The 22,697-nt window shown below is 27.6% G+C and overlaps 1 protein-coding gene across 1 annotated transcript; it reads left to right on the top strand.

Annotated features, from left to right (window-relative positions):
• Positions 1-4,967: 4,967 nt before the first annotated feature.
• Positions 4,968-16,794, top strand: LOC100161857 (structural maintenance of chromosomes protein 3). The gene is made up of 26 exons (XM_008185066.3): positions 4,968-5,152; positions 7,065-7,140; positions 7,348-7,386; positions 7,448-7,587; positions 7,665-7,823; positions 7,894-8,005; positions 8,084-8,265; positions 8,345-8,590; positions 8,675-8,796; positions 8,881-8,988; positions 9,119-9,224; positions 9,562-9,665; positions 9,782-9,881; positions 9,953-10,116; positions 12,006-12,147; positions 12,226-12,384; positions 12,492-12,703; positions 12,901-13,063; positions 13,546-13,731; positions 13,799-13,942; positions 14,431-14,646; positions 14,729-14,865; positions 14,943-15,129; positions 15,956-16,138; positions 16,307-16,447; positions 16,520-16,794. The coding sequence occupies exons 1-26, from the start codon at positions 5,138-5,140 to the stop codon at positions 16,589-16,591; spliced, it is 3,615 nt and encodes a 1,204-aa protein (XP_008183288.1). The 5' UTR covers positions 4,968-5,137; the 3' UTR covers positions 16,592-16,794.
• The last annotated feature ends 5,903 nt before the right edge of the window (positions 16,795-22,697 follow it).

Raw genomic sequence — 22,697 nt, forward strand, 5'->3', positions numbered from 1 at the left:
TTTGGGGGGGGTCAAAATTTCCCCAGTAATTTCAAATACGAGTACACGATGTGAAAAACAAAAGAAAAATTAAGGAAAAACGGGAATTTTTACGCATAGTATATATTGTGTGGCAAGGGCGGGAAGTGAGCCACACACACTATTTTTGTCACGCCCCTGCGTTCATGGAAAAGGTTATGCAGGGATCTATGCAACAATTATAGACTATTCTACAAAATAATATGTTTAAATGTTAATGCGTCATGCAAGGAGGTTATACTATAAATTTAAGATGTAACCAAAAGTTTATGTTTTGGAAGGACTGTGGTAGGTATACATTTTAGTTTCTGGTTGTGCAGGGGCCGGCACTTTTGGGGATTTCCACTTTTCCGCCCGCTGGACGGAAAAAGGTTGCTTTCGAACGCTTCAACCGTGGTCGAAAACCAAACTTTCGGTGCAGGCGTGACAAAAAATCTGTTTTTGGTACAACTCTAAAACAAATGACCGTAGGTGCATAAAATTTTGACTGAACGTTTATGTTTGCATTTTCTATGCATTATAACATTTTCCAAATATTTTGATTTATTTTGAGCTATTTACGGACATTTTCAGTTTCCATTTTTTTTTTTAGTTTTTTTTTCTATAAATATCAATAAAATTTTATTTGTTTGTTAAAAAAGCTTGAAAATTTAATGGAAGGTTCCTATTATATTGTTTCAAAGGCAGATGAAAAAATTTAAAAATCCATAGTCACAGTTTTTTTTATTAGCATTTAAAGTTCAAAAATTGACAAAATATGTAAAAATCACGAAAATTAGCAAATTATTTTGAGTTAAAAATTCGTAAAAATTTTTCCTTTTTAATCTAAGATTTGAAAATGTAATACAAGATTCCTCATAAGTTTGTCTACCATTTAAAAAAAAAATGTCTACAAGCAAGTCAAATAAAATTTTTATGAGCGTTGTAAATTCATATTTTTACAACATTCGATATTCACTCGATTTCTCATGTAACGATTTTCTTATTTGGTTGTAATTAAAAAATGAATGACTGTAGATACTTTAAAATTTCACTGAATGTTTATATTAGCATTTTATATGTAGGATAAAATTTTGAAAATAATATGACTCTTTTTGAGCTGTTTACGGACATTGTCAGATTTCAATTTTTTTAGTTTTTTTTTCTACAAATATCAATAAAGTTTTATTTTAATACCATAGATGAGTATATATATGTCCAATACCTAGACTGATATACCGCCTCCGCTCAGAATCGTTTTTCTTATACAGACATACAGTGATATTATATCATTGAATTCAAATTTAATACTATACATTATAGTATTATACAGTGACGCACTTGTAACTTACTGTACAGCAGAGCGAAATCCACTTACCCACCTTTTTTTTTGTGTTAAATTTGAATTCAATGATATATTATCATTGTATACGAAAAACGACTCTGAGCGTAGACGGTTTGTTAGCCAAGGATATTTTATATTATATTTATATTATAATACGGTAACCTGTAACTTGTAAGACGTAATAGTGGAATTTATTTTATTTTATATTAATAATATGGTCTTTAGGAGTATCAAGAACCCACGAATAATAATTTTAAATTATAACACAAGACTTATATCGTTTTTCTTCATTTAAATATCTAATTTCCTCCAAATTAAAACCATTATAAAAATTGTATAAAAAAAAAAGTGACTTCGTATATTTTTTAGATTTTTTGATTACAGTATAAATTTCATACGTGGTAGTGGTGGAACATTATTTTAAGTTTATTCCTTAGCCATAAAAATTGAACATTTTATACATTTTTAACTGCAAAATAATTTGTACATTTTCATAAAATTTGAACTTTAAATGCTTATCAAAAAAACTTGTTTATGTATTTTTAATATTTTTAAGCTGATATTGTAACAATAGTTGAGGATCCTTATATTAAGTTTTAAAACATTTTTACCTTCAGATGCTCATAAAAAATTACTGTGGATTTACGCTGAACTTTTATTTTATTTTTTTAATTTCCACTAAAAACAATTTACGAGGAAATTCTCATTACATTTTCAAGTTTTTTGACCTAGCTAAAATTTTTCATCGACACTAATTTAAAAAAAATCTAATAATAATCGAAAATTTCATAAGCCTATAGCAAATAAAATGACATAGTTCAAAATATTTAGAAAATTGTTTGGCGTATAAAAAATGCTAATATAAATATTTAGTGCAATTTATTGTCATGTATCAACATTAATTATTTTAAGAGTTACAACCAAAACTAAAATCAATTTTTTCAAAAACTGATGTACGTAAAAATATCCGTTTTTCTTTAATTTTAGATTCTGAGCGGAGCGATGAATCTATTGAATTTACAATGATGTGTGTTTTTGTTTTATGTTCCATCGTAAAAATGTATTTGAAAATCAAAACATTAGTTGGACTCCTACTTATTTTGAACACAGACATAAATAAATATGCCCTAATATAACCTAACCTATAGGCTATTATAGCCTATATTCTATATAACTAATAGGTTTACAGCTTACAATAAAAATGGTATCATAAACAATATACTTAAGCCGCTTACACACTAATTGTAACATTTGCGGCTTGCGCATAACATCCTATGATGCGGCCAAATTTACTGACAACTGGTGGAACGATGTGGCGGCGTTCGGGCGTAACAGAAAATGTTACAAGTGTTGAAGTGTGTACGCGGCTTTATAGGAATTATACATAAATGCAGCATAAAGGTCAGTGCCGCGCCGCAATCAGAATTCTTGGGGCCCCGGACAAAGTCAATATATGGGGCCTTGAGGTCTATGTATATAATATTTTTTTATAGGGTACCTCTATACAAAAATAAATAATGATGGTGATTTTTTTTTTTAAAGCCTAAAAATATAATATGAAGGCCCACTATCCAGTGGCCAGTGACCAGTGACCATTATTAGAAAAATATAGGTATTATTATGGATAAATAGGGGCCCTGTTCGTCGACAACAAATTACATAGCATAATAAATTATAAAAATAAATATTTTTATTTAATATATTTTATTTGATTTAAATATTAGATTATTACTATGCAATTATTTAAAAATATAAAATAGATGCGGGGCGCCTTCGTGGTCGGGGCTCAAAGTTACTCTAGGGCCAAATTATAGAACTTGAAAATCTAGCGACTAAAGTGCAAAAAAAAAGTGGGTAAGTGGATGTCACTCTGCTGTACAGTAGGTTTTAAATGTAGGTCAACGTATAATGGATATTGTATTAAACTTGAATTGAATGATATATTATTATTGTATAAGAAAAACGAATCTGACCGTAGACGGATTGTCAGTCTGGATATTTTATATTATTATTTGTTTTTTTATTTTTATAGATCTTAAACAAAACATTGGCGACAATAACCATTTGTTGTTGTAATAATTACAACTATTTTTTTTTAAATGTATATTCTTAATTGTAATATTAAATCGAACAATTCAGATTTTCTTAAAAAAAGAAATAAAAATTAGTAGGTGGTGTTTGCGTTCGGTCCGAGTGCTGTGTCTATGGTGTTGGTGTTGGGAATGTTGAGTTTGTCGAGTTGCTCTGTGTAGCATTGGAGGCATTCTGATGGATTTGGATAATGAGTCTTATTATTAGTTCTTCATATTATTTGAAGAAGCCATTTTAGTTCCATTGTTTGTAATGATTGTGTGTTGTGAGAATAAATTGGGAAGTTTCATGGTGTTATTTAATATACCTAGGCTGTAAGTTGAATTAATATTATAATATTATTATTTTTTATTCGTTTCTATATGGTAATAAATAAGTTTTAGAAATTAAAATCCCGTATTTAGCGGTTTTTCCCATGGCATAACTATTGAGAAAATCGAAAAATGACCTCTCTAAAGTACCATCTTGATCCAATTTGATTTGCTAAAAGATAAGATACTATATGTTGAAATCGGAGCACTCCTTCTGGTAAAAAATGTGTATATAGGATAAAAAAAATCGTAAAACCACTAGCTTCCTCGCTCCTCTCAGAATCTAAAATAACTATTAATCAATTATTAGCATTAATTTTGTACGATTTTTTACAATTTGTTTGATGTTAGTTTTAAAGAAGTTTGGCATCGATTGGGAATGCACTAATGGATCAAAATCAACTTCTATTTCTGTAAGTACCTATCTAGGTAGTGGACTATTCTGATGTCAAAGTACTTTATTATGACTATTCTAATATTTTACGAATAACGTAATTCTTAAATGTACAGATAAACGATAAATTTGTATGAAGTAATTTTAAAATCTCGCACGGTCTTTATAAAAAAAGGTACTCGGGCCGCGTCAGTTGCCCATCCCTGCTCATACAGTTTACGAGCGATTATTGTGTACAAACGATATAATATATTGTACATACCTACCCTGCTGTAGTGCAGTCACCCACCCTATATCTGCATGACGTGTTTATTATTATTATTATTATTTTTTTGTAATTTAATCAATACATTCAAAAGTTGTGCCATATGTTATGATTTTGGCATTTTGTTCGAGATTGAACCTCCATCGAGATTGTTCGTAATACATTGCTAAACAGATTATGCCGTTTTCCAAATACCTATTTACGCATTCGGAAATCGCGAAAAAATGATACCAAACTTATAATATTACAATACCTTTAACTTTATAAATTATATTATCGAATTGCCGTTTGGGCATGTAGAAACGGACGAGCGAGAGAAGACGTCGTAAAATACAAATTTATGGAATAGACAGTATTGCAATGCAGCATCAATAGGCATCATAGACAAAGGATTTATGTATGATAGGCATAAATAAATTGATCTAAATTCCGATGAGGTTTGCAAAACCTAGGTTGGGACATACAACGCTTGTGACAATTGTCGTTTCTTGCTTGGAGGTTCAATACCCCATCTCTTCCACTACTGCACCGCGTCATTTTTATCACTAATAAATAATAATAGTAATAGTATCTACAAGGGACCCATTTTGATTTTTGTTTACTCGATTATGTTTCATTATTATTATTATTTTTTTGAATAAAATAAACGCGGAGTGAACGTATTATGTTTGTTTCGGGAACGAAGCTAGCCAAAAAGAACTAAACGTTTCAGCGTTACGCATTAATATCAAACAATGCATATCAAACAGGTCAGTGCACGTTACAATAATGTTAATTTGTTTATTCTCGCGTATTACACACAATTGAGTTTACACATAGACTTTTCTTATATTCTGAGTGTATCGATACGGTTGAAACGCAACTCGTTTGCATCGAATGTTGTTTTTACTTATGTCTTATATTTTATCGAAAAAATAATATAAAATGTAATAAAACTACATGGTGATGCTTAATACGTTTTAACTTAGTTTTACTATAAGGTAGAACAATATCTGTTTACATTTGGTGTACATTTAAGATCAGAATATATACAACTAAAGATTGCGCGTCAAATTCACTGAAAAATCTTAAAAGTTGTTTTCCGTTTTAAATTTATCGAACAGTCTTATATTAACATATTTTAATTAAACAACACAATTATTTTCTTTTCTTTTGTATCATCATCTACCATTCCTTTAGTGTGCATAGACTATTAAAAGTGTTTATGTTATGAATTTTTTTGTATTGTGAGGTTTGATATATTTATCATAATGCACAACGATTATCGAACACACATCCTGTGTCAACATTAATACAATATTAATACAACATTAATATGGTCCAACCACAATATCTCAAAAATCTTGATAACTCTAAATACTAAATTGTTTTTTGTAACTCTTAATGTTATATTTATTTCACTTGTAAATAAATAAGCAAAATTAAATTTTATCTCCGTTAAGATTTTAATTATTTGAATGAGACTCGATTTATGAAACTTAATTTTAAAGACTGTTGGTACCAGCGGCGTATTTACGGGGGCGGATATGGTGACAAATCCGTCCCCATGGCTCTTTAAATACATGTCTAATATTATATTATAAATATTACGTCGTAATCTGTAAGCTCAAATTCTTGTCATCCACCCCCTTCAAAAAATACTAAATACGCCACTGGTTGGTACTCTTGCAGTCTTTATTCCATAGACATTGCCTTTTATGAACTGTCTATGAGATAAATTGGTGGACTCATTCATATTCTAGCTCGGATTTTGCTTTATTTATATTTTATAAACAAATATATTATGAATTGAGTATGTTGAAATACATGTAATTGAATTAATTTGTTATAAGAATGAAAGGTTGACTATTTTTAATTTTAAAATATTAACCAATTGTAATTAATCAAATTGTTGGGAATAAGTTGTTTCTAATATTCAAAATTGTACATTTGTTTTATTAATCCCTTTCTCAAATGCCTCAAATAATATAAAGGGACAGAATTAAGTAACATTTTAACTTAAACCACTTATCTAATATTAACAAAACAAACAATAAAATATTGTTCTTAGTGCTTAAGTTAAAGATGAAATTAAAATCAGTTGATAGTTTTAAAAATCCAAGTTTCATACTCAACTGGCTGTTTTTATCTAAGTTATATTTTCATCCCATTATGTACCTATCAAACATTTTGAGATTTCTAGTTTAGGTACTATTGTAACATTGTTAACCCTTTAGATTTTATATTTTTATAATTCAATTTTATAACTTGTTATGTTGTTAAATACATTTGATTAAATTAGATTTGATAGTAATAATGGGCTTACAAAATGTAATTAATTTCTTAATCAAGAAGATTACTTTTCACATTTATACATTTATTTTTAGTATAACTCTTAAAATATTATACATGGGTACCTTATATAGATTTGTTATTGTTGGTAGGTGCTTACCTATTTATAATTATTATTTAGGTATAATCTTTTATAATTTTATTTTATTAAGTGGTAAAATAAATACCTAATAAATAATATGTTAATATGTATTTTAATATACTAATATTATAATAATAGGTACTCAAGGTATTTTTTTTTGATTTTGTGAAACTACAAAATTAAATATTTCTTACATTTACCTATAAATTTATGTTTAATACATATAATTATTTACTTATAATTTTTAGGTTATTATACATGGTTTTAAAAGCTATAGGGAGCAAACTGTAGTTGAACCATTTGACAAGAGACATAATGTTGTTGGTATGTATACAATATGCATTATTATTTATATATATACGTTTTTATGGTTAATGGTTTTCATTAAAGCTAAAATGTATTAAATATATAATCTTAAAGTAATTTAATCATTAGTTTTCTTATTAAATTTATAATTTAGGTTTGTATTATTTTATCCACTAAGCATCTAATTTTTTCTCATCTTTAAAGTTATTATTTCTTATTTTTTAGTTGGCCGTAATGGATCTGGAAAAAGCAATTTCTTCTATGGTAAATTATTTGCCTAACATTGATAACTTGATTATCATTTAATATATTTTGTTAATTTTAGCCATTCAATTCGTACTTAGTGATGAGTTTTCACATCTTCGTCCTGAGCAAAGACAAGCACTACTTCATGAAGGAACCGGTCCCAGAGTTGTTACAGCTTATGTAGAAATTATCTTTGATAATACTGATAATCGCCTACCAGTATGTTGAAAATGTTATCATTTTATTTAAATAAGATTTAAATGATATACTTAATATTGTTCTATTAATTATTTTAGATTGAAAAGGAAGAAGTTATTTTAAGACGAGTAATTGGTGCCAAAAAAGACCAGTACTTTCTAAATAAAAAAATGGTCCCTAGGTCAGACGTTACTAACTTATTAGAATCTGCTGGATTTTCCCATTCAAATCCATATTATATTGTCAAACAAGGAAAGGTATTATCACTATTATTTGTATTCTGAAATTAAATATACTATTAGTAATTTCTCATAATATTTATGACAGATAAACCAAATGGCCACTGCGCCAGATTCTCACAGATTAAAGCTTTTGAGAGAAGTTGCTGGTACCAGAGTTTATGATGAACGTAAAGAAGAATCAATTGATATATTAAAAGGTAATATACATTTACCCCAGGAATAAATCTAATTTCATAATTAATTATTCTCTAATAATTTAATTTATTACATTTTAGATACTCAAACTAAACTGGAAAAAATTGTTGAGTTTATCAAAACAATTGAAGAACGATTACAAACTCTTGAAGAAGAAAAAGAAGAACTTAAAGAGTATCAAGTTTGGGATAAAAAAAGAAGGACATTGGAATTTTGTATTCATGATCGTGAATTAAAAGACACTAAACGAAAGTTGGAAGAAGTAAATATTATATTTAGATGTCATATCAATACTTTGAAATTTTAAAATTTAAATTTAAAAAAAAATTTTATTTGTGTAGTTGGATGGAAAAATAAATAATTTTGATGAAGAACAAAAACGACTTGCTTCTAAAGTTAAAGATGCTACTGATCAAGCGAAGAAAGCAGCAAAACAGTTACGAGATGCTAAACGTGAAGTACATGCTGCAAAAGAAGAAAAAGAAACTTTAAGCTTAGAACAACAGGAGTTGATTAAGCAAAAGACAAAATTAGATTTTACTATAAAAGATTTAACGGATGAAGTAGATGGAGATAATAATTCAAAAGTATGCTTTAAAAAAAAGATAGAATTATTTATAAGCTTATACATTTTTTATGTAAATGTATAATTATTGTTGTATATGTTTTAGGAGAGGGCAGAGAGAGAATTGAAAAAACTTCAAGATACCATTAAAGCCAAAGAATCAGAACTTCAAGAGTTAAAACCAAAGTATGAAGCTCAAAAAAAGAAAGAAGAAGATTGTACTCGGGAGTAAGATGATTATAGTTTTTAATATACTCATAAATTGAAACTTATGATAATTGATGTATTATAAATAAAATTCTTTTATTTCAGACTTGCTTTAAAAGAACAAAAAAGAAAAGAACTGTATGCTAAACAAGGAAGAGGAAGTCAATTTACATCCAAAGAAGATCGTGACAAATGGATTCAAAAAGAACTTAAGTAATACAATTTTGTGAATATTTATATTTTATTTAAGTTTATTCTGATAGTTAACATAGTTTATATGATTTGATAAAATGTTTTAATTTGTTTTTAATCTTTTTAAAGCCTCTCTATTTTATTTGTATAGGTCTTTAAATAAACAAATAAAAGACAAGAATGAACATAAAGACAAATTAACTGATGATTTAAAAAGAGACGGAGAACGGCAGCGTGAATTAGAACATCAAATTCAGGTATTTTGAGAATTAATTCTTATTTAACATTGATATTAATAAAAATATTAAATAATTAAATTTATGGATATTTCATCATTATTATAATATTTTTATTGTAATGGATATTTTAGGCAATACATTTTGCTACTATTTTTTCTAATCTATTCATTATTTAACTGAAATAAACACATTTTCTTAAATCAAATGTCTAAAACACATTATTTGTAGTTGGTAGTATACGTTTATTACAATACTTGTATTATTGTATAACATTTTTAAAAAACATTTCTATTTTCACTAGCAGTATCATATTCATCTTGACATTTTGTACTTATTAAACCTTAATATAATTTAGATGAACTCTATTGAATTGGAAAAACAAAGAGTTGCTATTGATGAATATAATAAAAAATATTATGAATTAAAAAAAGCAAAAGACCAACATCAAAGTCAGAGAAAGTGAGTTTAACTTAATTTCAATTTTACATATTCTTATCAAGTTCATAAGAAAAATAATATCTTATTTGAATTAATTTAAGTAAAGAAATTATTTATTGAAATTAATATGTAATTAGTGAGTTGTGGCGCAAAGAAAATACTATTCAGCATAGTTTGTCGTCACTTAAAGAAGAGTTGGCAAAGTCTGATCAAGCACTCCGCAGTATGGCTGGAAAAGTAATTTTATATTTTTTTAAATATAGAACAATGTATACAATATGTACAAACTCGTTTTTAATTATTTTTAGGCAATTTTAAATGGAAGAGATAGTGTACGTAAGGTATTAGATGTATTTAAAGAAAAAGGTGGAGCTCATCTTGATCTTGCTACTCAATATTATGGACAAGTGATAGAAAATTTTGGATGCGATCAAAGTATTCAAACTGCAGTAGAAGTCACAGCAGGTGGAAGGTAAATAAAAAATAACACTTACGTAGTTGTCAAATCAATTTTGTTGTTATTTATTTATAAACGTCTGTAGGCTCAAGTACAATATAGGTAATACACTTATACATATTAATATAATTTAACTATACAAAAAAGGTATTATCAGATCATTAAATAATACATCATAATACAATTTTAAATAATAGTATTGAAGGTAATATAATAATAAGAAACGAGTAAATATCAACATGTAGAGATAAACAGTTTTCAAAAATATATTAATGAAACTTGGCTTTTCAAATGTAAATTTCATGTGTGAAACAAGTTTTTTAATTCATTGTCGACAATACGATCCAAGTGATTATTATAACCATAAGAGGTACGATGAAATGGAATTGAAAATGTAGGACAGTACCACAAATTATATTGAGGAACATTAAAATTTAAGGAGTGTAATAAATCCGGACAGGATATATCGCCTTTTATTAATTTTATCATGAAACAAATATCAATAGATTTCCATCTAAACTCAAGAGAATCTAAATTAAGGCTGGCTTGGATTGAAGATTTGTGAAAGATTTCAAAGAACGGAACATAGCTAATATTAGTCTATTGTGGTGTATAATATTTTAAGACAGCTCGTTATTAAATTCTTTTGTATTACAAATTAAGAAATCAAGACTTCCAAGTGCTTTCAAGCATATGAAAATAAATAATAATACATTTGGCTAGAATACCCCCCCCCCCCCCAGATCTTGACTTATGTTAATTTCAACAAGTTGATCACTGGCACAAATTATTAAGATATACAGAATACCAAACAAACTTGTGACAAGTGAAACCTGCACCTTATCACGTTGCGGCTAGACTACTAGCGCTTTATAGAATTATTCTGTGTTAACCAGGAGAATAATGAACTATTGTCATTTAGTTCTTTATTCTCTCGGTTAACACAGAACAATCCTATAAAGCACTAGTAGTCTAGCCGCAAAGTGAGAAGCGGGCGGACTCAGAAAAACATTGATAAGACCTTTTCGTTCCGTATCCTGTATATCTTAATTTGTGTTCACTGGATATATTATTATAGTTATTATTTATTTTATTATTAGAACGAAAAAATTTTATTCAATCATAAACTTATGAATATTGCGAGGTTTATTTATTAACTAGATTTTAATAAAATACATTAGAAGAGAAAATTGAAAAAAATTATGAATTAATTCTTGAGTGTAAAAGGACATAAATATTTAGTTTCTTGTGTGATTTTTGAGGTTGAATTTTTCCAGCTAATTCGTTTATATCCGCTTTCATATTGGATGTTGATATTCTTAAAACTCCATGCAAGTGTTTGCTAAACAATTTCATGAAATAAAAATGTTTACGCGTCATGCAAGGAGGTTATAATATGAATATAAGAGTAACCAAAAGTTTATGTTTTTTGAGGATCATGGTATATTTTTCTGTGTCTGGTTGTGCGCTTAGCACTTATGGGGTTTTTCATTTTACCGCCTGGCATATTTTGGGATTTCCACTTTACCGCCTGGCGCTATTAGGGATTCACATTTACTGCCCGCTGGACAAAAAAAGGATGTTTTCCATTGCTTCAACCGCTATCGTAAACTAAACTTTTGGTGCAGGCGTGACAAAAATGATATTACATCCCCATATTCAGCATTCTTCTAAGAACGTTTTACATTAACGATGTGCCAAATCATTTTTATGTATGTAGTTAACCGTTGATACTACAATATTCATTGCATCTTTCCATGCTAACATTTTGAAACATAATGCCTCTTGATATATAATGCAATGAAATATTTGAAGACCGCAGAAAAAAGTCCTGCAGTTTGTCAGTGCCTGGATTAGGGTATAATTTTATTTAGTTACTTGATATGAATAAATTTTGTTTTTAGAATGTTTTTCCATATTGTGGAATCTGATAGAATTGGTACACAAATTTTAAAAGAAATTAATAATCAAAATTTACCTGGTGAAGTCACTTTCATGCCATTAAACAGATTGACTGTACGAGATATAAGATATCCACAATCCAAGGTTAATAAATATATATTTATTATTCATTTTTTTTTTTTTTTAAATGATCAAATCTAATTCTGATTTAAAATTTTCTAGGATGCACTTCCAATGGTCAGTAAGCTTAAATATGAACCTCACTTAGATAAAGCAATGCGTTTTATATTTGGCAAAACATTAATTTGTCGAAATCTAGAAATTGCTACTACAATATCTAAACAAAGTATGCTTGATTGTATTACAATTGATGGCGATCAGGTGAATAAATTTCATATGTGTTAATGTGTAATCAATTTAAATTAATTTTATCAAATTAAACATTATTTTAAACTTGTTTCTCTAATAATTTTTTTCTCTGTGTAAAGGTTTCTTCTAGTGGAACATTAACGGGAGGATATTTTAAAAATATGCGTTCTAAGCTGGAAATTCAAAAACAACGAAATGATTCGATGAGCCAAATAAAAGAAGCTGAAGAAGTACTTGCTGTATTAAAAACACAATTGAATGAAGTTGAGGTCAATGTGAATGTAGTAATGTCTGACATGCAAAAGACTGAAACTAAAAATAGTAAATCCAAGTACGTATGTAGTTATTATTAAGAATGTATTACTTATAGTGTTCAGTAAACAAAATTGATTCAATTTTTCTTTTAGACACTAATTTTTTTACTATGCTAGTCTTTGCATTTTTCAAATCTCTTAAGTAGTTAAAAAGATTTACATGTTGTTGAATTTATTTAAACCTTTGACTTATTTATGGAACAAATTTTTTCAGGGGTAATTTTGACAAATTAAAAGGAGACATAAGACTTATGAAGGAAGAACTTGTTGGAATTGAAAGATACCGAGCTACCAAAGAAAGGTTGTTAATACAAGCCGCATCAAATTTAGAAGCCATGCAGACCACCCGTAGTGGATTAGAATCAGAGCTTCATCAGGTACTCATTTTGTTTTTAAACATTATTTAGTTTATTTTATACTTTATAATGACTTGGTAAAATAGATTACATTATTCTTTGTTTTAATTTTGCTTATCTACAAGATTTTTAATTCATTTATAGTTAATAGAAAACTAGATACCATTAATAAAAGTGCAATTTATTCAGTAATCAGTTACGAATACTGTAGATTTATTAATTATATTTTATTTCCTTATCCTACAACCTTGCAACCATATAAACTTTTCTGTAAAATATTTGTTCTGTGAAGAATGAATAAAGTTTTTAAATTTTAAGAGAATGAGAATTGTTACTGTCTATTATATTAAGAAATAATTTTTAATCACTATGTGCAATATAGAATTTTGTTTAAGTATTTATTATAAAATGTTTAGTTGTATATATACAATAAAGAATGAGCAAAATTAAACAAATTGTTATTTCCATATTAATTTTTTATTTAAATTGTTTTAATCTATAAGGAACTTATGGCTCAACTTTCTGTTACTGATCAAAGAGAAATGGATAAATTGAATGATGATATTCGATCACTAACTATGGAAAATAAAACAGCCTTTTCTACTCGTATGAAATTGGAAGCAGACAAAAACAAACTTGAAAACTTGTTAACAAACAATTTGATTCGTCGTAGAGATGAGCTTATGCAGGTTTGTTGAAGAATATTATGTTTGTTAATATTTATATATATTTTTTAATAACATACATTTTTTAAAGGCATTACAAGAAATATCTGTTGAAGAACGAAAACGGACATTAGAAAATAATAAAATGGAAGTACAGACAGTTAAAAAAAAATTAGAGGCCTTGAATGCAGATATCAAAATTGATGATAAAAGAGTACAAGAAGCCGTTAAAAAGGTAACGTGGATTTTACTATAGCTTAATTGTAATTAAGTGTTTTAAAATAATGTTTATTTGGAAGATAATATCTAGCCAAGTTGTATAAACAATTGTTAAATATCTAAAGAATTAATATTAAGCTAATGGTCGCTTAAACATGATTATTAGTGATCCGATGATCAGTCCTTTCAAATTCAGTGTGACATTAGAATATTCAATTATTCAATTTTATATGCAACCAGGGTATTAATAATATTAAAGACATTTCAATGAAAGCACCTTAACTATAATAATTATGATAAACATTCCAAATTGCTTATACAATCCAAATTATTTATAATTTCTGATTTATTTTGTACAACTAAAATGTATTTGTTTAACTGTTATATCTGATTCTAATTAAGTAACATACTTTATTTACCCAGTGTCTGGTTCTTGCCTGTTGAATATTAAATAAATAATATTATTAATCAGTTGATAAACTTATGTTATCTGTTATAACTTAGCAAAAAATGTGTCAAGAAGAGTTAGAGAAGTGGAAAGTATTAGAAAAAGAAGCTCAGGAAAAGTTAGATAATGAGTCCAAAGATTTAACTAAAGTATCAACAAAGCAAAATATGTTAAGGCAAAAATTGGATGAGTGTCAAACTAAAATTAGTGACCTAGGAGCTCTTCCTAATACTGAACTTATTACTAAATATATGTCTTATTCGTCTAAAAATGTAAGTATTATTATATTATATTATACTTTTGTTGCCTTTCATATTTTTATCGGTAACCGCATAATTTTTTTTTATTTTTCAGTTGTTTAAAGAACTTGAAAAAGCTAACAGTAATATTAAACGTTACGGTCATGTTAACAAAAAAGCTTTAGACCAATTTATTAGTTTTTCAGAACAAAAAGAAAAATTGGTATCCAGAAAACAAGAACTTGATCGAGGGTAATTATTAATTAATATTTAATAAATATAACCTTCAACAGTAGATACATATTATATTATAATTATTTTTTAATTAGACATCAAAAAATTGAAGAACTAATGAATGTATTGGAACAAAGAAAATGTGATGCTATACTTTTTACATTTAAACAAGTATCGATGTACTTTACCCAAGTGTTTAGCAAACTTGTGCCTGGTGGATTCGCTCAATTAGTAATGAAATCGGCTGGTGGAGAAGAGTCTGCTACACCTATTGTTGGCGATGTAGGAGTTTGAAATAAAACTTAATAAATACATGTATATTTACATGTTACTGTGAATGTCCTCAATTGATGAATGTTGACAGTCACATATTGGTTTTAAAATGTTTTTTTGTTAATTAGTTACCATAGGTGTCGGATAGTGAATTGTAATGTGGGCCACAGAGAATATCATCTAATAAATTGTTGAAAATACGCTACAAATGATTTGAAAAGTACACCATGCACTTCTACGTAAAATGTCCAATTAGATTATTGTATTTTCAAACTTAATATATTTTACTATAAATTTGATAGGCTTTCTCAAGAAATTTATTTCATAAATCGTGTTGGTTGCTGTTAAGTGTGTGTTTTGATCATGTGTGTATTTTAAGGTGTTCTTTTCTTTTTATACTTGGCGCGACCCTGCTGGCTTGTTGGATACTTAAAAATACATTTTTCTGAGACAACCTTTTACTTTGATTTTAAATATTAGTGGACAAGAGTACACTGGATGAATTTTTTTAAATTAAGTATACAGGAATAATGTATAGTTGTAAAAATATTGACAATTTGTATAATTATTTATTACAAGAAAATTGGCCTTGTTGCTAAAAATATACTTACTAAAACTAAATCTCATAATACTATTGTTAAAATTCTTTTTTAAAATAATAATTTGTATACAGATAAATTTCAATAAATCTATCTAATTTCTAATTATTCTAGATTATTTTTCTAAAATGTTCTCCATACTACGGACAATCACAGTAACATTCAATATGCATGTATTCATTTTTGTTTATATTTGATAGTATACAAAAAAAAGTATCATTTGTTTTCATATTTAGGAAGATAATATTGATAACTATTCGGGAGTAATGATTAAAGTGTCGTTTGCCGGCCAAGGAAGTGAGATGCGTGAAATGAATCAATTATCTGGTGGTCAAAAATCATTAGTCGCACTAGGACTCATATTTGCTATTCAAAAATGTGATCCGGCTCCATTTTATCTTTTTGATGAAATTGATCAGGTATATAATGTTAACCAGAATTAGAACAATAACTTAAATTTATATGATGTTTAAATCTATATTGATGTGATGGATTATTACATTTTATAAGTAGTATAAGTTATAACGTATAAAATATGAATAATTAATGTATTAAAATATCTATTACCGAGTTGTTAATCGTTTTAGGCACTAGATCCTCAACATAGGAAAGCCGTTGCAGACATGATACATGAAATGTCTGATCATGCCCAATTCATAACAACCACATTCAGACCTGAATTATTATTCAATGCTCATAAGTTCTATGGAGTTAAATTTCGTAATAAGGTATGATAATAACAATAATAATATTAAAATTTGTTATGTTACCATCTAAATTAAAAAAAAAAAACATTCCAGGTGAGTCATGTGGAATGTGTTACAAGAGATGTTGCATATGATTTTGTTGAAGATGATACAACTCATGGATAATCATTTTGATTATGATTGTTTGAATATTTAATATCAGACTGTATATAGCTATTAAGTTTAAATATTCAATAAGTTAGCAGAATTATATTTGGCTTTATATTTAATCATTTCTTTCCTATCAATGAGACCACAATTAATAACGTGTCTATATTCTGTAAAACCATTTTTTCATCAATAATTTAACTAACTAATATTTATATATGTGTATGTATGTATATTTATATATTCTTTAATATTTATATACATATATATATATATTTATTCCATACATATGATATGAAATATGATATTTATTTATATATACATTTATTTAAGATACAATAAGTTATTTTTAAAAGTAACAGTATATTATTAAGTGTATACTTAAAAAAAATAGTATTAAGTTTATTTAGTATTTTTAAGTATCAATATTTACATTCCACAATACATACTAATTAATTTCATGTCTGAAGTGAATTATACTCAAATATCTGTTTTTGTATATTGTAAAAGATACCTTTTCACCAAAAATTAGTTTATAACTATGTTTAATTACACACTTTTATTTTATAATATTAAAAAAAAAGAAATAAGTATAATGTATTATTATAAACTTGATTTATTTAATTATATTTAAACGCTATGTATAAAATTTAAATGTATATTTAAGGAAAGGCCGATATTATCCACTTAATATGATGATTAAAAAATGTATTAATTTGAATTTTGAACATAATATTTGCATGAGATTTAACTAAATTAAGAAAACAATTTGAAAGAAAAATATTTGAGTCTTGACATTGATTTCATGTATTATTCTATTGTAGTAGAATATATAGTAACAATTAATTATTTGTATTGTCAGAGTTTTAAAATAATAAATTACGAGCATTACTTGATGGTACTTTGACAATGCACATAATGATAAACAAATAAATGTAATGACTACATTTTTTTTTTTATTTTGGCAGTTAGTATATTAAATATCGGCTAAGCACTATTTATACAAACTATTTTATATTTATATAAGTATTATGTTTTTTTTTTTTTTTTATATATCAATAATAAGCATTATTCAAATGTATTAATTTTGATTTCTTGTTTGTGTCGAACAAAGAAGTTAAAAGTTTCAAAATTGTTTTTACTACAATAATTAATAATTATAATAGATTCTTGTTTATAGAATTCATATTTGACTAATTTATACAATTGTCATAAAATATTTTATATTTTATTGATTAACTTATATAAATGAGTTGATGTATTATATTTTATTTAGATTATCAGACCCAGTTTAAAACTTAACTCTAATTACATTTGATTTACTTATCAGGTTATTTGAATAGTTATTGTTTTAACAATGTTTTAAATAAACGATAGTAAAATAATATGTAAACACATGGTTAAACAATTTTTAAAGGTAAAAGTGATATAAAATATTGTTTTGTATAGTAAATTATTGTACGCATAATTACACTTATGATGATAGTTTATATAATGGTCTTAAATAGATAAACTAAATGTAATATGGTTCGTTTGGCTGTGAGTAGGTTTAGGTTAAATGTTCTGACCTTTTTGATTTAAATTGGTGGTCTAATGTGGTTCAATAATAAAAGAAAAATACTAAATAGTTCATTCAACTGGTTCACACGGCAAGTAAATTAGTCAGTCTTATAGCCGAGTAGCCTACTTAATTCAAGTTTTTTTCTAATTCATTGTGTGAACATTAACATGCATTAATATTTGGAGCATGTTAAATTACAAAGTAAGTTTGTTGCTCTTGTTCTATTTTGCATTGTTACAGGCTCCTTGCCTTTACCTACCAGTGATTTCCACAACAAACTTTACGGTCAAGTTAGGTTGTTGTGAACCATACTTGCCAATTTATTTGCTTCAAGTATACAAGCAAATACTTTGGCAACTGGTCTTACTTTTCTATTTGGAACCTGTGGACCATGTTTTTGTTCCATTATTGAATTTTTAAATTTCATAAATATATATCTAGTAATGCATAGAATGTAAGTACATTTTCAATAATAGTCAATTTTTGAAGTGAAACAGGGTGGGCAGCTGCCCATACCAAAATTTCTGGTGACCCTTATTGGGGAAGGGGGAGGAAATGAGGAATGTTATTCGCAGTTAAAACCTAATTATAAATCTACTGTTGCCCATACGAAAATGTAGTCCTATAACCGCGCCTGCATTAATTAATCTCGTTGTCGTCAACAATGCAATAATAACCACAATACAATTACAGAACAATTAAATAATAATAATTCTACATTAAAAATTATACAAATAGGTACATAAGAAAAATAATTGTTCTAATAACATAATGTCCTAAATCCTAATATATAATAAATAATAGTATAAGTCAGTCTGAATTTAATTTAAATAGTACTGTACATAACGTCATTATTTTTTTAATAATTAAGAAACAAAGATAAAATATAATATATAATATATGTCATATATATACATATATATTTATCTATACATATATACTATGATAATATTATTTTGTAAACATTGCCTGCTTTGTAGATGGCGGTCGACTTCCATGACAAGAAGGAGACGGCTATCTAGTTTGTTGTATATATCTATGTTTATCGGTACTGAAAAATAATTTCCAACGGCAAGATACTAAAAGAGCAGTATCGAGATACTAGATACGAGATAATCTAATATAGGGTAAAGGAAGGTATGGACGTACGGTAAAGACGTAAAGTCCTATTTAACGTGCATGTGTGGTGCGTCACAGTACACAGATATAACTTAATATGGCTAATAGGTTGAAAAATAATTTCGTACAAGTTGTACTGCAATAATTAAATTATGGATTTATAAAATTAAATTCAGCGCGCATATTATAGGATTATACTAACACATAGTTAAACAGTCGCGGTTGGTAGATGGGTGAGTAAAAATAATCCTATAAAATTAATTTTTCAAAGTATCGCATTAAAGTATCGAGTATTTTTTGACAAAATTATTTTGTGAAAAACTCGATACATGGTCTAAAAATGTATCGCGATACAAGATACTGGATACTTAATATAATTGTATCGAGATCAGGGCCGTATTTAAAATTTTGCCGCCCTTTATGGACACATTTTAATATTTTACCAAAAAAAAAAAACGTTAAATTCGTAAATTATCCCTAAATATCCCTAATACCAAAAATTATCATCAATGAGTGCCCCGCCGGCTGCTCCCTAAAATTTGCCGCTGGGGGCACGTTATTATTAAATTGTATCTTATACATACACTAGCTGATCCCGTGCACTTCGTTACTCGTTAAATGTACCAACATATGACTTTGTATAAACCCAAAATTTGTTCAATTCGTTATTTAATATTCGGTGTATAATGCTCAAAACTTATCTTAACTATTCCGCCGCCCGGAATAAAAATTCTGATTCGCAGCAGTATATTATTAGACATTTTGATAGCGGGTTCCCTACAAGTTTTATTACCTCTATCAAAAAGAAAAAGTTCACTAGAAAGATACACTATTAAATATTAATTATAGTCATGAGATATTTTTGATTATTATTAATTTTTTAAACTATTAAATTTGATTACTTATACAGTTATATAAGTATGTTAGGCTGACACAACGTCTCCGTCCAGAATCAATTTTCGTATAGGTTCAATGATTTATCATTGAATTCAAATATAAAACTTCTATATTTATAAACATACTAGCTGATCCCGTGCACTTCGTTGCACATTAAAAATACTAACGCGTGTGATGTATTAATTCACTATTATAGACCACCTTTAATTGAAGGGTGGAAATGCAAAAGGTGGTATTGCCAAAAACCAAATTGTTCACAAATCAAGGAAAACTGTAACACATTTTCTGACGACTATAAACATTCAGAATAAGTTTATTTATATGTAAAAAATAAAAACTAAACGATTGACAGTTTCAAAATAAATCTACCTAAATTGTAAACATTATTTTTAATGCTTTAAAAATTTCGTGTCAGACCAAAACGTGGTATTGCAGGTTTTGAAAAGGTAATGGCAATATCACGTTTTAAAGTTGTTCCTATTTCTGTTGATACAAAACGCATTATTTCCTGCAATACGCCAATACCACGTTTTGAAGAAAAATGCAATATTGGCAATACCACGTTTTGCAATGATATCAAGTATGCTCCAATACTAATAACATTGGCAATAATACATTTTGACTTGGACATGATTGAATATGTAATACCACGTTTTGCATTGACATTAAATGTGGCAATATCACATTATGCATTGAACATCAGTTTTAAAATCAATTTTATTCACAAAAGTAATCGATATAATTTAATTCTGACTGCAAAATCGAATTCCTCACATTTTTTTCCATATGAATCGATGTTTAACTCGATTTTCGAAATTTCGGCAATACCACGTATTGCATTTGCACCCTTCAATTATTCTTTGCTTAAATTAGGCAACAGTATGGATCAATTAATAACCCTAATTTGGTACAATTTAAAACATCTTATTATAATATACTCCGCCCCAGGAGAGAGTAATTCTGGGCGGCGGCTCAAACGTGTCCGTTTTCGCGCATTCCCACCACAAAACCTTCCCGTACGCTGGCCGTTCGCAGTGAGTGGGGGAACTTTGGGCGGCGAATTCGGGCCGACACCGCGGAGCTAATTCATTTGGATGCGCGAGCGAGAAGTACTCTCTCCTGGGCCGGAGTATAGTTTATTATTTTTCAATATACTTACCTTGAAAGTGGGCGTAACATTTTCTCGAATAACTTATTAGTTGCACCAAATGATGTCATTTAAAAGCAATTTTTGTCTTGCTGGATATGAGTCAAAAAATGTTTAGAATCTGGCCCATTTCCATCGTAAACTCAATATCCCCGTTTGACTGTTTGAGCACCTCCCCGGGTAGTGGTAGGAGGGTGAAAAATACTTTACAACCTATTCTCATAACTACCAAATATGGACCTCTATTTTAACCTTTTTTTGTGACAAAATTTAGTCTATATTCTTCTCAAAAAGGTCTAATCTATCTTTGTACCAAATTTCATTGCAATCGGAAACAAACAGTTTAGGAATACATAAAGGACATATAGACAAACATTCATTTTGATATAATATATAGATCAGTGTTTGAAGGGAACGAGTTCCAAAAGGAACGGATTCCTGGAACGAATTCCTTTTAAAAAACGGCACGATAAACGAATTCCTTTTTATAAAAAAATAACGAGAAGATGAACTAGTTCTGTTTTTAAGGAAAAATAACAAAATTGTTCGTTTCTTTCTAGTTCCAATAATTTACACAGATAAGTATGTAAAAATTGAATTTAAGAAATATTTTTTGTATTATATGTATATTCATAATTAGTGATTGTTATCGAGTATCGACGTTAAGACAATCGACATACGTTAGCCAAACATTTAATTTTGAAGAAAATCTCAAAATATATAATAATATATTGCATAAACATATAAATTAATAATTAATAATTATGTACCTACTTGTAGTTATATATTAGGTATAAATAAAAATTAAAGAAGTATGCATAATACAAAAAAAAAAACATTGATAATAAAACATTGATTAAATAAGAATTTTTATTTTATTTGGAACTAAAAAGGAACTCGTTCATTTTCCAAAGGAAAGATAAAGGAACAAATTCTTTTTTTTATTTAAGGAACAAGGAACAGAACGAATTTCTTTTTTATAAGGAACTTGCCAAACACTGATATAGATGATGTATGATGTATACCTATAATATTCTATTATTATAATTATCATAAATTATTAAAACTATATTATCCAAATCTATTTGTCTCGTTGTCTGACTGTTGTAACTTATACATTTTATCATCTCTGTTTTTTTTTTTAATGTCCTAGTTTTACACTTTTACGTCTGTTTTGATTTTGGCACCAGATTCATATACCTACACATTTTCCCATCTATTTAAAAATTGTGTCATGAGTTTTTATTTACTATCATTACTATTATTATTTGTGTCTTCATATTCTGTCCCGAAATATTATATATATACAAAGATCAACTACGCACCGTCCCCTCCAGGTTTCGAATCGTGGTTGGCGACCTTGCCTTAAGTCACGGGCGCGGGGCGACCAGTGACCACAT

The sequence above is a fragment of the Acyrthosiphon pisum genome, chromosome X, assembly GCF_005508785.2.
Source record: "Acyrthosiphon pisum isolate AL4f chromosome X, pea_aphid_22Mar2018_4r6ur, whole genome shotgun sequence".
Classification (NCBI taxonomy): Eukaryota; Metazoa; Arthropoda; class Insecta; order Hemiptera; family Aphididae; genus Acyrthosiphon; species Acyrthosiphon pisum.